The sequence below is a fragment of the Aptenodytes forsteri genome, unplaced genomic scaffold, assembly GCF_000699145.1.
Source record: "Aptenodytes forsteri isolate BGI_AS27 unplaced genomic scaffold, ASM69914v1 Scaffold231, whole genome shotgun sequence".
Classification (NCBI taxonomy): domain Eukaryota; kingdom Metazoa; phylum Chordata; class Aves; order Sphenisciformes; family Spheniscidae; genus Aptenodytes; species Aptenodytes forsteri.
In genome coordinates, this window is record NW_008796046.1 from 2,308,857 (window position 1) to 2,328,756 (window position 19,900).

The window sequence follows — 19,900 nt, forward strand, 5'->3', positions numbered from 1 at the left end:
CAGAGCAGCCAGTGCGACCTCATTATCTCTGTGGTCCTCATGTTCAGCACATTTTCATCCACAGCCCAGGTGCTCCTCTCACCTATGGGCACAGAGGCTGTGCTGCTCTGAACACCTTCCACTCAATTATTTAAAAATCAGTTGCTATGGATCTGCTCAAGGCGATCAGTTTAAAGAAAATGCAGATGGCCTCTGGTTTTGAGTTCCCGCTGTGCTTTGGTTAATTTGGTATGTAAAGGTATTACGTTAATTAAATGCCATGTGTTGCATGGGGACTGACTGCATTTGTGGATTAATAAGCACCCGAGTGTGTTCTGTGCTGAAAGTCCTCAAGCTGGCAGACGGTTATTACACTAAGAAAGGAAGGTAATGAAGAGAAGTCACGGGGAAATGAAGAGCTTTCCTATTAATCCTGCAACAGTTTTTCCAGAACGAGTGGTTGCAGTGTCCTTCAGGTCTCCAACCAAGTATCACCCTTTCCTGGAGAGACTGGAAGAATTTAAGTGAAGAGAAGCAAAGTTGTTCAGTTTGCTTTGAGACTCCTGCAGCACCAATTCTATGGAGCAAGCGTGCTAGCTGGCCAGTGGAGGACCATGGCTGGTGCGTGGATTTTTTTCTGCTAGGAGAAGATCTTTACCAAGAACCATATTGTGAATCAGGTCAGAGGGTGTCCTGCAAGCAGCAGGCACGGTCACGCTGGAGGTCTAAAGCAAACCGGCCACAGCTGTCTAACATTCATGGTGGAATAAATGTAGAAAGCAGAGAGAGGAACAAATACCACTGCGAGATTTTGGAAATGTTGAAGAGGAAGAAAGTCATTTTCATGCAGCCATGCCCTGAGGTGGTGGAAGATCAGGACAGAGACCAGGGCAAATGGACACTACTCCGCAATGTCAACCAGGCCCTGAAGCCCACGACCATTTTAGTGGTAAGATAGGGGGTCCCGAGCTCTGAGCATGGCTGGGAGCTTTCAGGCTACTTTGAAATCGGTCTCGCTGTTTGATGGGATCCTCATACTGCTTATGCTGGCTTCTCTCACCTTCCTCCTGAGTCTTTGTTCCCCCCCCAAGCGCTGCAGCTCCCCTGTGGTGCAACCTTCTTGCTCTTTGCATTTGGAAGCTCCTCCTAAAGATCCTCTTCATGAATTGTGTTGATCTGTGTGTGCACCCATCGTGGTCTTTCTTCCTCTTGCACTGCTGTTTAGTTGTCACTGACCCATAGCTTGTGAGATCCTGAGGGCCTGCCCCAGAGCGTTTGGAAGGACACTAGCACCCAGCAGCTGCGTTGAGGAGGAAGAGTTGGACCATGTTGATACTGTAAAGTGACTGGTGGTATTTTCACTTCTCCAGTACTCTGTCGCGTGTGCTGGAAAATAAACTGCATCAGTCCAGGCATGAGGCAGGTTATGCAACTTATAAGCCAGTCTGCCCGAGCTGGTAAATGCATGAATCACCCCAATTTGCCCTGAAATCCCCAATATATCTGCTGCTTTTTGGGCTGATCCGAAGGTGATTGCATCAGCGGAAGGAGTGTAACCGACTTCCATGGGTTTTATATCAAATTGATTAAAGTCAGGGAAGGAAATAGGTCAGCACTCTTAATAAGTGATGTTATTTTTTAACCCCCAGACCTTTCTGAGCTTACCAGCTTAGCCCATGTTTTTTTAGACTTAGACTTGGTTTTTTCCACCAGTATTAAGAACCGCACTTTAATGTGTTTAGAAAGACCATTTTGAGGGGACGAGCACTCTGTGCATTAGGCAGGCAAAGCACAGGAGTTGTCTTAGTGGTAGTACAGTATCAATTTTCCTTGGGGAGAGCAGACTGCCTTTTTATCTCAGCTGTGTGGTAACAGAACATATGAAGCAGGCTGCTTTTACAGCTATTCAAAATTAGAGATTTAAAAAAAAACCCCAGCATTGCAATGGTTGTTTTCTTGATCGAGAGCAATTTTTATGCAGCTGCTGAGGTGTCAGAAGGGCTTTCTGCTGAGCAGGGACTGAGCAACCTGGCTCTTCTCTTGCTGACACCTTGATCAAGTTACTCACCCTGTGCATGAATTTGCCCAGCTATGCAGCGAGGATGACAGTGCTGAACACTCTGAAATGCTTTGAGAGTCTTGGATCAAAGGAGCTAAGAAATAAATATTAATATAAGTGGATTTATAATGTATCTGTGCATGACACTGCATTCATTTGTTGTTTTTTTTTCCTTTTTAACTGAGTTATGGGATGTGAGGGTAAGGAAGTTAATGAGAAGAAGATCTGAATATTATATTTTTTATGAGCTGGGTAAAGATACTTATAACAGTGCTGTAGCACAAGCCTCTGAGGAAAAAAAAAAACACCAAACTAAGGGCTGGATCCTCAGCTCCATGTAAGCACGATGACTTTGTTGATATCCTAGGTGAAACCTAGCAAGCAGCTGCCAAAGGTGGAGTCTACCATAAAATGGCTGGGGACTCCTTGTGTGTAGTATTTCTCCATGTGTGTGTCCCTGGGTACAGCCTTACATCCCTGTGGCGCCCACAGGTTAGTATCTCTCAGAAGTCCCGGTGAGCGATGACTGGGATGGTGAACGTTTCACCATGTTTTATATTGCTGGATGTCTCCAGTTCCCACTGCCCAGAGTGGAGCTGAAGGTTGTTCATCAGCCCATTGGGTCAAACCAAATCTATAAAGACTCTGTCCGCACAAGTGGTCGATAGTGGATGCTCAGGCAAGGGGTTATATCAGAGCACATGCAAAGCGATCCCTCCCATTTTTCACTTTCCCTTCTCCCAGCAGTTTTTCAGGACTTCAAAAGGTAGAGACTGCATTTTCATCGTGCTTAATAGGTACAAGTGGAGCTGGCCCCCAGGAAAGTGGCACTAGGTGGGGTTCACAATATTAAACTCAGATGCCTGAAAAAGTACATTTGCTTGCTTGATGCAAGCGAGCCTGACAATAATTTAACTAGGTGGCTCCCAATTTTAGCACTTCTTCACATTGAGATTAGGGGTGGAAAATCATTCTTGTGGAATGGAATGGAATGGAAAATCATTGCCTTGTTCAAAGAGTGTGGGTCACGCTTGGGAGTTTAGTTTTGGGTTATTTTGGGGTTTGCTTTTGTATTGAGGAAAACAGCCTTTTTGCATTCGAGTAATTTAATATCCACAGAGCTGATGAGCAGATAGTCCCTGCCCAGCAGGACTGACAAGAGGTCTGTAGGATCACCAATGACATGGAGGGAGTGGATAGGGGTCAACTGCTTGCTGTGTCTTCCAAAACGAAAACAAAGAGGTCTCAAATGAAAGAGGTGACACATTTGAAACATGCAAAAAGACACAGCTTTTCACGCTGTTTGTAGCTAAACTCTTCCTCTGAGATTATGGATACTGAAGCTTTGCACAGCTTCAGGAAGCAACTGGACGTGCTCACAGTAGATAAAATCCACTGAGAAGTATTAAATGCGAAGAGCCCACCTACAAACCGCTGTCGCTGGGAGGCGTCCTGAAGAATTATATATGTCTACCCCTCTGGTATGTTCTTAACCCTTCTTTAGTCATCCCCTTTTCACCAGTCTCCAGGGTAGGGGAATGTATATTTGATAGTGGTTATCTGCAAGGAAAAAATGTGCCACAAGCCTCCAGACAAGGCTTTCCAGAGCTCCAAACCATCGCCTAAGCGTGACTTTCTAGGCTTGTACATTGCACAGAGGGAAACCTCTACCTGGGTGGGTTTTTCTGCCTGTATCAGTGCTCTGTAACCTGCTTGCTGGATGCAGTCTGTGACCGACGACCGCTCACGAGCTCATGAAACAGAGAGATAGTGCAGTGGGTGTATGCTGTGTGGAGCATGCCCTACTGCTATTACCTTGCAGGATGGTTCCTGAGCATCTGTGAAAAAGGGATGGTTTGTGGTTTACAAAGAAGTAATTTGACTTGTACCAATGATTTGGGTCCAAACCATCAGCATCTTGCATCCCAGGGGATGCCGAACCTTCTGCAGCTCTGGGTGTAACTGTCCTCTCTTTGGTTCCAGGGGGATTATGTGTGGATGGACCTCAAAACTGGACGGGAATTCGATGTCCCCATTGGAGCGGTGGTTAAACTCTGTGACTCTGGACAGATCCAGGTTGTGGATGATGAAGGCAATGTACGTACAAAAGATTGTGATGACCCTTCTTCAGCTCAATGGGCCTGGCTAGGCCAGGGGTCATAGGGTCATGATGACTGACTTTGTCACGGGCTTCTCATATGTCCTTGGAATCAACTGTGCCATAGTTTTCTATTTGTAAGGACAAGATAATGTTGTGTCGCTACTTTTGTGGCGGTACTGGGAGTGAAAAGTTGAGAAGCTTCTTGAGTACAATGATAACAGAGGCCTCCAAAACACATTTAGATACTGCTTTGAGCAAACCCACCTCGACCTGCTGTTCCTCTGCTGTTATCCAGTCCTTCCTGACCTCCTACCAATACAGGATGTGCCCAAACACTGGTTCTCCTTCGATTTCCCACCTCTACCTCTGTGCAGTGGTGGCTGTTTTAGAGGAACATCTATATCACAAGCAGAGGGTGACCAGAGGATGTTCGCTGTCCTTTATAATTTTTTTTCCAGCCTGAGATAATTGTGAATGCTCTCATTCCCTTCAAGGATGACAGAAAGAGATTTGGTTCAGCAGGCTCCTTGTGTCCAATTTGTAGTGGCTTTTGAAGCCCTTTAGAAGTGATCAGTCTAAATGACACTCTGCCAATAAAAGTGTGATTTTGCCACCCCTGTGCATCCCTCTCTCCTCTTCTAAATCATCTTTTCTCCACTCAACAGTATTTTGTGGCAGAGGGTTAACCAGTGATGTGAAAATGTAATTCTGTGAAGGGAAGAACAAACCTGCTATTTGTTAAAAACACCCCTGATGTGCTGGATGTCCATACTGCCCTGGATGATGCTTCTGCCAGGATGCCTCGTGTCTCATGTCTCTTGCTGCTCCAGTAAACCAAAAGATGTTTTCCTTCTTCTGCTAGGAATCTTTCAAATTAGTCACTGCCACATACCGGGAATAAAGGCCGTGGCCTGTGTGCTAATGCTCTCCCGTGTATGTTCTTCCATCTGGTCCTTCGGTCTGGGGTGGGCTGTTTCTGTCTCTCATCCCAGTGGTATCTAATTTCATTTATCTTTCTCTGCCCTCGCTCTCTTCCCAGGAGCACTGGATTTCCCCGCAGAACGCCAGCCACATCAAACCCATGCACCCCACCTCCATCCATGGAGTGGAGGACATGATCCGCCTGGGGGACCTGAACGAGGCGGGAATCCTCAGGAACCTGCTGATCCGCTATCGGGAGCACCTCATCTATGTGAGTGTCCTCCCAACCTCCACCTCTTGCTCTGCACTGCACCCCCCACTCTCCTTAGCTCTAGGGAACCCACACGTGGGAAACCCTGATTGAACTGAGCATCACAAAGGCGACGTCCTCAGCAGGAGAAGAGTCAGCACTCAGGTCTCCGTGCTGGTTTTAGCAGTGTGCTATATGCAGTGTAGTCTGGTGCACATTCTTGGGGCAGAAGTGAGGAGCGTGCGTGGGTGTTTGCCACTAGCTAATGTACTCAAGCAGCCTATGCAAATATGGAAAATTTGGTATTGCGCTCAAATCCTACAGTTTTCAGATACTCAGGTAAGTGCCTGCTGTGCCTTTGAAAGCCTTTTCAAAGCCTCCTGGGAATCCAATTTTTCAAAGGCTCTAGAGACTACTAGATTTTCAGGCCAGAGGGAATTGCAGTACAGTCTGACTTCCCAGATAGCATAAGTAGCAGACCATATCCAGGATTTTATCTATCAAGTCTGCTTGTTCTGCTTGATGTCCAGTGCCTTTTGAAAGGATGGTTTTGGATTAGAGCTGGGCAGTGACGGAGAGCACACGACTCTGTTACGTAGGTTGTTCATACGGTTGACAGCCCCCTGTCCCCAACTCTGGAAGATATCCATCTCTTCTTTCAGAGATGGATTTCAATCCTAGAGGAAGGGGATGTGGCTGCTGAAAAGGCACCTCTAATTCCCCAAAGCTTGGAGGAGAATAGAGACCCCCAAATTCATCTCTCACCAAGGCACCTTATTTGTTGTGCATGATGTCTAGGTCCCCTGTATTGTCAGTTTAGAGAAGAAGGCATGACCAGAAAATGATTCACACATTAGATGAACTGAGTTACTCCCTGGAGCTCTCTTCAGGGAGCCACAGCCATTTATACTGATAAACTAGCAAAAGTTAGCAGGCCAAATTCATACTTGAGGTGGTGTCTCCATGTGCACTAAGAATCCATGGCAGTCTCCAGAGATATCAATAGAGCCAACAGAGCCAAGACCGCCTTTCAGCTGTGCAAACATAGGTGCCTGTTGGATGAGGTGATTGCTTTAGAGCTGGCTGGAGCTTGGGTATCATAGAAGAGCTTATGTTGGAAGGAAAGTTCAGGTTGGATGTCTACAGTCCAACCTCCTTCAGCTCAGAGCATGTCCATCTTCAAGGTTAGATGCAGTACTCATGTGGATAACTAAATTCAAGCAACCTGAGTGCCACCCGAGAAGTACAGATAGCCCATAATTTGTAGCTGATTGGCTCATTCAGGGAACACGTATTTATCCATTGAGCATTGCCCCTTTTTCTCCTGTTTGTGGGCACCCTGCAGTGGTACCAAGTGGATTCCTGCAGCTCTCTCTTGCTCTCTGAGAAAGTTGGGATCACGTCGGATATTTTTTCAGTGGTGTCCATGTGTCTCTCTTGGGGTCTCTATGTCATCAGGCAAGCGCCTGTTGCCTCACTAAGTGAACAGAGGTCCTGAGGTAAGATTTCACGTGTGCGATATCAGATTGCCTGTGAATACACCCAGCTCCTTCACAAAAGCTCTGCCTCTGAGCTCCCTCACTAAGCTATTCACAGGCACCCAGGGAGATTATGAACATGAATGAGCACTGGGCAGAGAGTAGTTTGGCAGCATCATACTAATAAGGGCTAATGCAAAGGGCAGCTACTAACCCGGCGGTAAGCGTGGGCTGAAGTGACTCAGTAACAATGTGGTTTCTCTGCGAGTCCTTCAGGTCTGATGGTGACAGAGGCATGTGTCCTACAAAGCCGCTGCAGTAAGGGGTAGCCACATCACACAAAGGGATTTGCATCATCACAGAGGTTCCAGGTTACTGTGCCTTGATTGCTCCACACCACTAATGGCTTTGGAGTGCCAGCCCACGATCCCGGGCACAACGCAGCAATTAGTGCAATCTCAAAATTAGAATGACGCTCTCAAAAATGACATAGAGAGCATAGATTGATAGAGAGGCACATAAACCACCCCTGTCTACACGTGTGGTGTTGGAGGCTCAGGAACCCAACTTCAGATCTCATCTTTTAAGAGTGGTGGCACTAGGAGGAGTAGATTTGTGTCAAATGTGGTAAATATTGATGGCAGTTTTGGAAAGCCAAGGTACCATATGGATGCCATGTAGGTAGGGGATACCCAGTCCCCTGAGGTGTTTTTTTCTGAGGTATAATTTGCTCTGTCTTAAAGGTGGTGAAGCTCAGTGTGACTTTACCTTCACTGTTTGAAAGGAATTCTGAGCCTGCTGGGTAAAGGATGACTTTTCCAATGGGACTTCAGTCTCTCTTGTTTCCTTATCTCCTTAGCTTTGTCGAGGGTGTAATTCTGCTCTAATAAAATATAATTTTCCTTTTTCTCCTCCCTCACATTTTACTCGTAAGACAAACTGCGGCGGGAGGGTAAGTATGACTCCTGGCGCTGCCATTTGCAATCGCTGGCATGCCTTCCTCTGGATCACTTGTTTCTGTTCACCATTGTGGCGTTCGCATTTACTTTGCACCACCATTGCTGCTGCTTCACAAATTCACTGAGAGCATCATCCCCTCTGCTGCAGAGCTTGGCCCTCATGGCGAAGTTGTGACACCTTCCCAGAGCTGGAAATTTCCCAATCTGTGAATGTGGTTAAAGCTCTAAGTGCTTCTCAGTAATGACCTCAACTTGGAGGAAAGAAACTTCTGCAGCAAAATGAGAAAAGCTTCAACAAGGGCTTGTTGCCCATGGTTTGGCTTGCATGCACGAAGAGAAACTATGCTGAATAGCAAGAGCATCTGGTGGACAGTTTGGACTCGTGAGTAAGGTTAGATCTCTTTATCTGGAGACGAAAGCATTGCCTGCTGCTGCTCTCTAAGGCTTGCCAAAAATGCAGTAATGTTTGGTAGAGCTTTAACCCCATAAAAATCCAGATGAAATCAGCCACGGTGTTCTGGGTAGCAAGGGAAGCAGGCTCAGAAAAGATTTCTTTGGGGCTAATTAAAATGTAGGTCATGCAGGCAGTAATGAATTTGCACAGCGATGTTGTTCCTTGTGGTCAGCTACGGCAGAGCCTCTGCCTATTGGTAAAGCTTTATTTTTCCAAGACAGGAGGGCTTTGCCTTCACCCAGCAATAGATACCAAAGAGATAGTATTTCCTTGGAGGTGCCCTTTGCCCCGTCATCGGCAAAGTGGACAAAGTTTTGCATGCCGTCAGCTGTGAGAACCGGGCGAATTGCGAGTATTTATCAACTAGGAATGACCTACAAAAACAAGCAATGGTACAAGAGTTCATGCTGACAAAGTGTTTTGTGGCTCACAAGGGAAGGGTCAGTGAGAGCATCCAGAAAGCATTCCTGCAACTAATGGTTAACTCCTTTAAAAGTCTCACTGGCTGCATGCGGGGCAGGGCAGACCAGTGTGGTTGAAAGACAGGGATTTCAGACCTCTGCAGAGGGTCAGTCTTTTTGAAAAGAGGCTCAAGGAAGATTAGAAATGTCCCTAAAATTAACCTGGTAATAAATTTTGAAGAGGAAAAGAGTCTTCCAAGTATCTCACCCAGGACTGGAAGGAGACTTGGGGTTCGCTGGGGATCTTGGTGACATAATACCATTCAGAAATTGAGCTCGCTCCTTCTCTGAGCACAAAGTTTACCTGCTCTGTCCCTGTGGAAGGCTGTTCTGGGAATTCTCTGCTCCCCTATTTCAATGCCTTCTTCTTCTAACATCCAGTCTACATGATTTCACAGCCAATTTCTACCCTTTGGATTTGTGACAACTTTGTTCTTGAGCTTAAAGAGCTTTTTTCCTTTACTGGCATGTAACCCCCTATTACAGGGAAGACTGTTGTATCCTCTCTCAGTTACCACTGTAAATTCAAACCTCACCTGGGACTGAACAGAGAGTTGCTCTCTGGTGTTGGCCATGAGGCTAGAAAGTGATGAGTCCCTAAGGGCTTTCAGCATCCCTGCTGTGGGACACAATTGCCACCTACTGGCTGGCTGCCTTTCAGCAAGCCTGAGCTGGGGGGAAGAGTTGCGTAGATGGTGGCAAACAAATTATCTCACTGCATTCAAGCCCTTTCCATCATGATTGAGGGAAACTGGGCTTGATGGGAGAAACTCGACCTGAGGCTGCCAGCTTGTGTCTCCGGGTCTCCCTTTCCACTCCTCTCCCCAGCAGTGGTAGTTATTTTGCTGCCATCAGAGATGAGGAACAGCTCAGACTTGTTTTATTTATTCATCAGCCAGTTTGCAATATGCACAAAAAGAGGAGCAGCAGCAGAGCATGGAGAGATTTTCTTCTCGGTTCACAAGCATCCTTGCCTGTGCCACTTTGCTGCTTTGTGCCAAAGGCTTACGGTTGGTTTTAGGCCACACAGATAAAAACCCATAAGGATTATTTTTATGTTGAAATTACTTTTTTTTCCCCTGAAAAGAATATACAGAATCATAGAATAGTTTGGGTTGGAAGGGACCTCTAAAGCTCATCTTGTCCAACCCCCCCTGCCGTGGACAGGGACATCTTCAGCTAGATCAGGTTGCTCAGAGCCCCGTCCAGCCTGACCTGGAATGTTTCCAGGGATGGGGCATCCACCACCTCTCTGGGCAACCTGTGCCAGTGCTTCACCACCCTCAGCGTAAAACATTTCTTCCTTAGATCTAGTCTGAATCTACCCCCCTTTAGTTTAAAGCCATTCCCCCTTGTCCTGTCTCTATATAGTGAAAGACTGCAATAAGGTCTTCCTAAAGCCTTCTCTCCTCCAGGCTGAACTCTCTCAGCCTTTCTTCATAGGAGAGGTGTTCCAGCCCTCTGATCATTTTTGTGTCCCTCCTCTGGACCCTCTAACAGGTCCATGTCTTTATCAGGGACCCCAGAACTGGATGCAGTACTCCAGGTGGGTTCTCACAAGAGCAGAGTAGAGGTGGAGAATTGCCTCCCTCGACCTGCTGGCCACACTTCTTTTGATGCAGTCCAGGATATGATTGACTTTCTAGGCTGCAAGCACACATTGCTGGCTCATGTCCAATTTTTCATCTACCATTATCCTCAAGTACTTCTCTGCAGGGCTGCTCTCAAGCAATTCATGACCCAGTCTGTACTGATTTTGGGGATTGCCTCAACCAGGTGCAAGACCCTGCACTTAGCTTTGTTGAACTTCATGAGGTTCTCATGAGCCCACTTCTCAAGCCTGTCAAGGTCCTTCTGGATGGCATCCCTTCCCTCAAGTATTTCAGCTGCACCACTCAGCATGGTGTCATCTGCAGAGTTGTTGAGGGTACACTCAATCCCACTATCTATGTCTTTAATGAAGATATTAAATAGTATTAGTCCCAGTATGGACCCTTGTGGGACACCACTCATCACCAGTCTCCATCTGGACATTGAGCCATAAATTTTGGCATCAAAACTGTCCAAGGTCATACATCTACTCAGAAGCTTGTGAGTCATTTTGTTTATCTCTATGAAGCCATCCAGCTCCACAATATGCAGCAGTTGGGGCACTTTCACAGCTGGTCCCACCAGGAAAGAAAGGTGAGATTAATCTTGTAACTTTAGTTTCCAAAAGTTAACCTAGAGAACGTGACTTGGCTCCTTTGAAGTCATGGAGCGAAACTAGCCTTCATCTCATGCTCTTTGGTTAGCCCAAGATGAAGCCCTGTTGACTCTCTTGCTCTAGACACTAACTTTTAGACAGCTAAAGTTGGGGAAGGAGATCTTTATTCTCTGCCTTGAGCTTGGGATGTGGCCAAACCTCCTAACCTCAGAGCTGCATCTGACTGAGATGACAAAGGTCATAAGTCCTTTGGTGAGAGGCTTGAGAGAAATGGCTTCTGGAAGGGCAGAAATGAAAGAGCAAGGCACCACAAAGGGCTTTGCTGCCCAAGGCCCAGAACAGCTTTGCTCGTTCGAGTGCCACAGAGAGCGTGAGATGGACAAAAAGCCATTTCCAAATATGACCCAGAAATAGCTGAGAAGGGATATGCCAGGACTTTGTGGGCCATATCCATGTGCACAGGACAAGGTTTAAACTGCAGCATGGAGAGGTTTGGTTAGGCAGAGATGATTGATAGAGAAGAACATATTGCAGAGGGACGCTTAGCAGCTCTGTTGTGGATTTTTAAAAACAGGTTAGACAGACATCTGTCAGGAATAGTTTGGATCCAGCTGGTCCTGCTTTGAGATAGGGCAATGGTCTCCAGGTCCCTTTCATCTCTAGTTTCTCATAATTTGTGCAATGCAATAAATATGAATGGATATGTGCTGGCTCTGGCGATATTTTTGCAAATATGAGCTTGACTTGAAACTCTGAATCTTAACTGAGGAGCATCCGAAACATGAGTTAAGGCTTGAATCCATGTTGTGCATGAGCAAGGCTGAGTATGAACTGATTTAGATAGTTTGGGACTTTTGTTCCAATTTTGCTCCAGGCCCCACCCTGCAAGCATCTTTGACTCAAACATCATCTTTCATCCAGCTTTTGAAAAAACTTGATTTTTCTGGCCTCCACACTCCATCCAAGCTGCCAAAGCCTCCCAGCCACATCTCACTGTCCCCATAAACCTTCATGTGCTTCTCCTCCAGACGTACACTGGTTCAATACTGGTGGCAGTAAACCCCTACCAGCTCCTACCCATCTACTCACCTGAGCAGATACGCCTGTACACCAACAAAAAGATTGGTGAGATGCCACCACACATCTTCGCAATTGCTGACAACTGCTACTTCAACATGCAGCGCAACAACAAGGACCAGTGTTGTATCATAAGGTGAGTTGGTGAATTTCCAAATGGGCCATATCCTGAAAACGGATGCTGAGCACCTGCAAAGTGGTTCATAGGGAACAGCTTATCAAATAGAATCAGAAATTTGAATGACCCATTAGATCTTCCGTCCACATATTCCCAGTGACTCTGTTTGCAGTCACTGTTCCTGGTAAAGATGCTTTATCGATCCTTTGGTACTTATCCTACAACCCAATAAATCTCATATTCAACTTTAACCTCCCCTTTTAAGTTTAAACCCAATATTCCTACAGACATCAAAGATGCAAAGAACTATACATTCTGCACTAGGAAGGGCCAGGGACAAGCTTGATCACTGGACCTGTGGTTTTTCACACTGCTGAACTGGTGTCTCCCTGCATGGCTCTGCTCCGGACTGGTCAACCTTGGGCTCCAAGAAATGCCTGGTCACAGTTATGGGCGTAGTTCACTCCAGTGTCTGTCCGAAATGGTGGTATGAACCAGATTTAGTTCCCTCAGCCCTCCAACGCCATCCTGTCAAGTTTTGAACCCTCAAACGGTCCTGCATGCTTTTAGGGCACCACCTCCCTCCAAGGCACGCCTACCCTAAGTTTCGTTGCACAAAAACATTTCTCTGGAGCGCCCCATGCACAGTATTTCAGATACGTGGGACTGAAAAGACCGTATGGTAATGATTACCCTGCAGGGCTAAAAAAGCATCATACGGAGCCCAGAGGACAGTCAAGGCCAGGCGTGATGCAGCGTGCCAGTGGCCAGCCAACCCTGAGAAGTGAGGCAATTCGGCCATGGGGCCAGGGCTGGGTTACTGAACACCAGGAAGGTCCATTTCAATCATTTATACTGGCTACCCCATATATCAGACAGGCCATAGACTCACAGCCAGGGATTTCTTGCCCAGCCCTTCCTCTTGTGCCATTGCAAGATAACAGAAGTTATCTTTCGGTGGAGAGAAAGTTTTGAGGAGTAACACTTGCTTCCTACCCCGTGATCTTCTCCTCTCCTACCTGCCCCTTGGTAGAACATGCCTAGGGGACCTGTGGAAGTGCCTGCCACTAAAAGGCTGTATTTCACAGTCTGCCTTCTAGTGCATTTTGGCAGCTCAAGACTGGTGATGAAGATGCCCCATGGGACCAGCCAGCCCCTGAACCACAGGCTCATGGTTTGGTGATCATACTTGGAAAAGCACTGTCTGAAAGTGCTTCCTGACCTTCTTAGTGCTGATTGAATGACGGTATTTGCTGGAGAGACCCAAACCCAAGCAACAGCTTGGGCCAAACGGACTGGAAAACAAATCTGGATCTTGGCTGGAAGCTGTCCGGTACTGTGTCCTACCATTTCTCCTACAACCAGTCCTTGGGATGCTGGAAACCCATCCTTAGTGGCCTTGTCCTGCTTGCGCTAGCAGAATAGGCACAGAGATATGAGTCCCTTTGGAGACAGAGAGAGGGACATTAGCAGGGATGGATCAGGGCCTTCACTGACGTCAATTCCTGTTGTCTTTGCAGCGGTGAATCCGGAGCAGGGAAGACAGAAAGCACAAAACTGATTCTGCAGTTCCTGGCGGCCATCAGCGGTCAGCACTCCTGGATTGAGCAGCAGGTCCTGGAGGCAAATCCCATCTTGGAAGGTGAGACCTCGGATGACGGAGGCATATTTTTGCTGGCAAAAAAATTCAGATTCGGGAACCACAAAATATGGCCAAATGTAAGTCACTTTGTTGTATTTTGAGTTTCAAAAAGTGACAAAATTAAAAAAAAAAAACAAGAGCAATGATGTAAACATTTGTTAAACAGCATATTCGGTTTCTTTCCATTTGAATTTATTTTTCACAAGACAAATATTCTCTGATTTGGGCTTTCAAATGTTCCATTAATATTTTTGACAACTATTGTTGAAAATGAAACATTTCAGCTGACCTGAAATATTTTTCAATTTTCCCATTCACTTAAAATTGAAAAATGTGTTTTTTCCACTTAAATCAGAACTTTTTTCCCAAAAAATTTCAAAACAGAAACCTGAATTTTACCTAATTCTCTGCAATTTAAAAAAAGCTGATCACCGAATACACAAAGCTCTTTTGAAAAGTCTCACCACCTCTTCCAGTTCTGGAATTATAACTGTATGCGGAGCACAAATCGAATACACAAGCTCTTTTGAAAAGTCTCACCACCTCTTCCAGTTCTGGAATTATAACTGTATGCGGAGCACAAATATCCTGTAAATGCTGCATATTCAACTAACTAATTTTTTTTGTTTTATTTGACCATAATTGCAAAAATCCTATTCCTATTCTTTGCTGGCTCAGCAAAGCATGAGACTAATTTGACCAGAGATTCACAGACTAAACACCTTGTGCTGGCAATACACAGCAGCAACCCCCACCTTTTCCTTCCAAGATCAGTGAATGGCAGCAGAATGCAGACAAAGTTTCTGGTTCAAGAAAGAACCAGATAACGAGAATCAGCTCGTGGCCTTCGTAGGTACATTGGCAAGCTGTTACCGTGATCAGCCCCACTGTTTTAATTGGATGTCTGTAGATTAAATAGGTGACCTGACCCTAACATGATGCCAGATGGACCTTTTACACTTATGCAGAAATAATAGCATTTTCCTTAAAGAATAACATTATTTTTACCTCTCCTGCTACTCACAGAGAGCAGTGTTTTACTTGGTAAATAGCCCCCTAGGAATCAACGGGAATGTGAATATCCTAACTGCTTTCCATGAATGATGTTAGCAGAGCAGACAAATAAGTCACTGGCTGAGCTTTCCTTCTCTGTGCTCCACCGGAGCTTCCTTCAGCCATGGCATGAAGATGCAACGAGGCTCTCAGGGCACCGCAGGGCTGCCCGACCGCTGGCGTTGTAAAGCGTCATGGTGCACGGAGTGCACACAGGGTGTTTCTGAACATGCACTTCATCACTGCTAGGATTGAGGGGAAGAGAGGCTCTGTCTTTCAAACGCACCTCCATCACCTGCCAGCAATCCTGGAGCCAGGGCATGCTGGCCAGGGCGCTCATGCCAGCGGTCCGCACCCACACAGAGGATGGATGTGGGTACCTTTCTCTGCTCACAGTCTGTTTGCAGGGAGAAGTCTCCCGCTGGAGGCTGGCTTAGTCCCTCTGTATTTCCCTAGAGGACGAGCTCTTTACTTTCCCGCTTGGTCACCAAATCACTCACCAGCAGCTCTGTCATTTCCCGCACAGCGTCACCTCGCACACTGCAGCATCCTCCTGCCAGCCTTGCTCAACCCTCTTGTATTTCATCGGCTGCTGCCAAAATCCTGCTGTCCTAGCCCTTCTTCCTGGATAAGGTCACCCCGTTCCCATGCCTCCTTCTCTGTGCTCCTCTCCGTATTTCCAAGGACAGTCATCTGCAATATATCCTGTTTCCCCACGCCGAGATGAAATTGAGCCAGCCAACCTTAAGGGAAAGGTTTTGGGGCTGCTTTTTACCCTCTCAGCCTCGCTCTTTTGATTTTTTTTTTTTGCCCATGAGACCAGATCCATCGTCCTCCCTGCATCAGGTCCTCTGTAACCCACGGCAATTCTTCCCCACAGCTTTTGGGAACGCAAAGACCATCCGCAATGACAACTCCAGCCGATTCGGGAAGTACATCGACATCCACTTCAACAAAAGGGGAGCCATCGAGGGGGCAAAGATTGAGCAGTACCTGCTGGAGAAGTCCCGGGTCTGCAGGCAGGTAAGGTGATAGACCTGCAAGGCGTGGGAGCGGGCACTCGGTCAGTCGACCTTTGCGATGCCGTTCTCCTCGCAGAGCTGACGCTTGCTCTTCTACTGCAGGCCCAGGACGAGAGGAATTACCACGTGTTTTACTGCATGCTGAGAGGAATGACGATGGAGCAGAAGAAGAAGCTGGGTCTTGGGAAAGCAACGGACTACAACTACCTTGCAATGGTGAGAGCGCGGCAAAGCAGAGGTTTGGTGGGGTGATGTGGTGAGAGCTTGTTAGCAAGGGAGAAAGAAGAGAGAGGTGCTTCCTCCGCAGCCAAGAGCTGCTTTGCTGGTTATGACCTTCCCGAGTCTTAGCCACAGGGTTTGTGGGACTTCTTTGTCCCACCACCACAAGCCTCACAGTCCTATGCAAACCCTTAACCCCTGTGTATAGACCAGCAGGACACGAGCTTGGATGGTTTTGGTGTTTGGTGCCCAGGCCACTTGTCTGGAAATAACCAGGGTGTTAGATATGACCCGATACTCTTGCAGCAGTGATGGACGGGGAGGAGTGCGTAGCTGGATGGCGCATTCTCAGCAGCATACGGTGCTGAGCTGTCTCTGCTCCACGTGTCTGACCAAGCCAGCAATCTTCAGCCCCACTCCCTATATAACAGTGTCTCAATCCAGAGGAGCTGGTAGAACCAGGTGTAATTAAGGCTGGCCCATCATCAGCAAGGCTGGGACCCAGCTTTCTAGCTGGGTCGGTGGGACCCTCCAGCACGTTTCCTTCTTGCTCTTTATCCCCATCTCAGGGAGCTTTTTCTCTTCTGCTGATTGCAGCCAGACACAGGGTAGCTGGGGACAGCAGGGTAAGTGCAGGTCACAAGGTTGAGCACCGAATCATAGTATACACCAAAGGGCAGAGCCAGATCCACAGGTTCAACATCATCTTTTGCTTATTCATCCCTTAAACAAAATGTCTACTGATTTAGGCGGAAGCCCTGGATAGCTTAGGGTCACACCCAGTTGCTCTCTGCTTTACCCCACGCACTGTGCGACCTCTTCGCCTCCCTAGGGTAACTGCACAACCTGCGATGGCAGAGATGATAGCAAGGAGTACGCCAACATCCGCTCTGCAATGAAGGTCCTTATGTTCACCGACACGGAGAACTGGGAGATCTCCAAGCTGCTGGCTGCCATCCTGCACATGGGGAACCTGCAGTACGAAGGTAAGAGGACAAAATGCAGGGACGTGGTCCAGCACACTTCTACTCTTTATTCTGCGTGGTGAGAGGGAGCCAAGCTTAGGGATGGAGGGCTGTATCCAGACCACCTGCCATGGTGCCATGCCAGGGACTCAGGTGCTTATTGTGGCGTGTAAGGACAAGAAAGGAGGAATAAGTCCACCTGCCCACTCTGCAGGGCTGCCGGACTCCAGTATGCTCAGTGACATCCACCTTCTCTAATGTAGGGAGGTTGAATATGGCCACAGGCCATTCAGTAGACTCAGGTTTTGCAAGGAGAGACTAATGGAGTGTTTGACAAGTGCCTGTGTGATTGGATATGCCTTTGTAAAGGTACCAAACCGCCCTGCTGTCAGAAATGACACAGTGATTTTAAAAGCCTCTTTGGAAAACAGAAGCCTAAAGCACTTACATGCTAGAAACGTTTTTACCCATCAGTCATTTAGGGTGGCTGGCAGAGCAGAGTACAGGTCCTTTGCAGCCAGCAGCAGGACTCCAGCAGCTGCATGAACTTTCCTCTCCCTTCTGGTGGACAGATTTTGCCTGGCCATCACATATGGCAGTGGAGAAAGACCCTTTCCTTCACCCCATTCACCTTCTGCAGGGCCACGTCCCTCGCTGATGGTTTTCCCTCTGCCTTTCTTCCCCCAGCTCGGACCTATGACAACCTGGATGCCTGCGAGGTTGTTCAGTCGGCATCGCTAATCACTGCGGCATCGTTGCTGGAGGTCAGTGGCTCTGCGGTGCTGCTGTCCCCTATCTGGCTTGTTCCCATATTTCTAATATTGTGGTAAGGCTTCATTTGAGCCAGGCTCTCCTTGTACCACCAGCTCTAGGAGACTGAAGAGGCCCGGGTAAGCCATACTTTGCCCTGCACTGGCAGCGTGAAGGTGGGTGTCTCCATCTGAGCTGGGTATCTGAGCTCCCCTTCACACCAGTGGAGAGAAACAGACACTTTGGTGGCACGTCATCCTAAAAAGGACATCCAAAATAGTTCAGTCTCTAAAATAGAGTGTTTCCCTCACTGATGTAAAGAGAGATCATTGCAGTAGCTGAGAAAGAGATGTCACCTCTACTGTGTGTATCTGAAGTGAGGTCAGATGACCCTCAGCCAAACCATCCATGCCATGCAGTGGCTGGAGCATTCTTCAGTGGCCTCCCCAGCAGGTGACAGGGCTCCCTCAGGGACACCGTCTCATCTCCATAGGCACCGCTGGTCCCAAAGTGTGGTCCACAGCTGTTGCAGGCTGTTTTCATGTACTTTAGGGGGGTGGACATTTCCCTGGCTTGATCTCAGCAGTATGAAAAGGGGTCAAGGGGATGCAAAGCTACCACCATTCATGGTGGTAGGATACAGCTTTGCAGGCTCTGCTTTTTCATCTTCTCTCCCCACACCTCGTTAACACCTCACACTAAGTCACAAGAACACTTTCCATAGTAAAACACTGTGTAAATGTGTCAATTACTCTTTCTGAAAATGCTTCTGACATCATTTGAGATATTTGCTCTGTACAGCTAAGAAAAGTCAATTATCTCCGGCCGTAGGGGGCTGCAGTGTTCCTCTCTGGCCACGCACATTCAGGCCAGTAGCCCAGGCCATTGTAAGGACACCTTGTCTTGTAAAGTTAATATCTGTGTTTTGGTGGTGTCTTTGCCAGGTTGACCCTCAGGACGTGATGAACTGCCTTACCAGCCGGACTATAATCACCAGGGGTGAGACCGTCTCCACCCCTCTCAGCATGGAACAAGCACTGGATGTGAGGGACGCTTTTGTAAAGGTAAATCTTAGGGCATTCCTTTCTGCTCTTGTTGATAAACTTGAAGAAATCTGCCAGTTTTGAGACCAGAGCATCCACTGCACAGGAAAAGCGTTTTGCTTGGTGCCCGTGTGAGCTCAGATCAGCAGATGGCCTTGAAACTATGTTCTTACCGGGATGCACGAAGAGTTGAGATGGAAGGAGTCTAGATAGCCTGGTCTTCAGGGGATTTGCAATCTGGACTTGAGACTGTCTACACTCAGAAGTGACCTGTGGAAGGAGCCAACATTCTGAAATGTTGCCACCTCAGCTTCAGGAAAATGTCCCAGCTTGAGCCCCAGGGTCAGATCCTCAGCTGCTCTAAATCAGAGCAGCTCTGTCAACACCTGTAACACTCACACCTGAATTTCAGGATTTAGGCATGTCTGCAGCAGTAAATAAAGCTGAATGTCACAGGAATAGGGATAGAATAATTCAGCAGCCACCAGAGCACTTACAGAGAGCATCACCTGAGGCTTTGGGGTGATGAAGGTAAGTGAGGTGGGTGTGCATCACTGCTGTGCTGTTTGCAGCCCCATGTAAAGTTTCAAAACAAGCATCGGTGGCCCGCTGCAAATATGGCTCTGATCTTTGGTGGGCACTCTGGCCAACTTGGGCTCTCCCCTCTATCTGTGGGGGACTGGTAGATAAGGCTAGCTGACTTGACACCTAACTGGTCTGCAAATCCAGACGGTGACTTCTCTAGTGGTGATGGGCCTTTGGATCAGACTCCCCTCCTGGTAGTACTGCTGTAGCTCATACAAAAGAAATGAATAACACTGTAAAACATGCAGTTCTGGAATTACTGAAGCTGCAACATCTAAGTCTGCACCTTGTCCAGGCGAGATGTCCTTGGATTGTCTAGCAGTGTAATATGGCTCTGCTGATCTGTAGAGAGAGATGTTTAGAAACCAACGAAAGGACTGTCTGGCTTTACAGCAAGCCCATAGATCCAAAATTTGGGACTATCCAAATTTGGGATTTTGCTTTCGGTTGTCTTTTATCTAGGCTTTCAGGTCCATTTTCCTTGATCTACATAACGGCTCTTGAAGCTTTAAACCATGCCGAGAGTCTGGCATAAATGTTGGTGAGCATGTCCTCAGG

The 19,900-nt window shown here is 47.3% G+C and overlaps 1 protein-coding gene across 1 annotated transcript in view; it reads left to right on the forward strand.

Annotated features, from left to right (window-relative positions):
• The first annotated feature begins 796 nt into the window (after positions 1 to 796).
• Positions 797 to 19,900, forward strand: part of MYO7A (myosin VIIA) — a 72,870-nt gene continuing 53,766 nt past the window's right edge. Inside the window, exons 1-11 of the mRNA XM_019473889.1 lie at positions 797 to 928; positions 4,022 to 4,135; positions 5,179 to 5,331; positions 7,723 to 7,740; positions 11,897 to 12,081; positions 13,584 to 13,705; positions 15,639 to 15,781; positions 15,883 to 15,996; positions 16,832 to 16,985; positions 17,652 to 17,728; positions 18,659 to 18,778. Coding sequence (XP_019329434.1) covers positions 797 to 928; positions 4,022 to 4,135; positions 5,179 to 5,331; positions 7,723 to 7,740; positions 11,897 to 12,081; positions 13,584 to 13,705; positions 15,639 to 15,781; positions 15,883 to 15,996; positions 16,832 to 16,985; positions 17,652 to 17,728; positions 18,659 to 18,778 — 1,332 coding nt within the window. The remainder of the gene's footprint in view (positions 929 to 4,021; positions 4,136 to 5,178; positions 5,332 to 7,722; positions 7,741 to 11,896; positions 12,082 to 13,583; positions 13,706 to 15,638; positions 15,782 to 15,882; positions 15,997 to 16,831; positions 16,986 to 17,651; positions 17,729 to 18,658; positions 18,779 to 19,900) is intronic.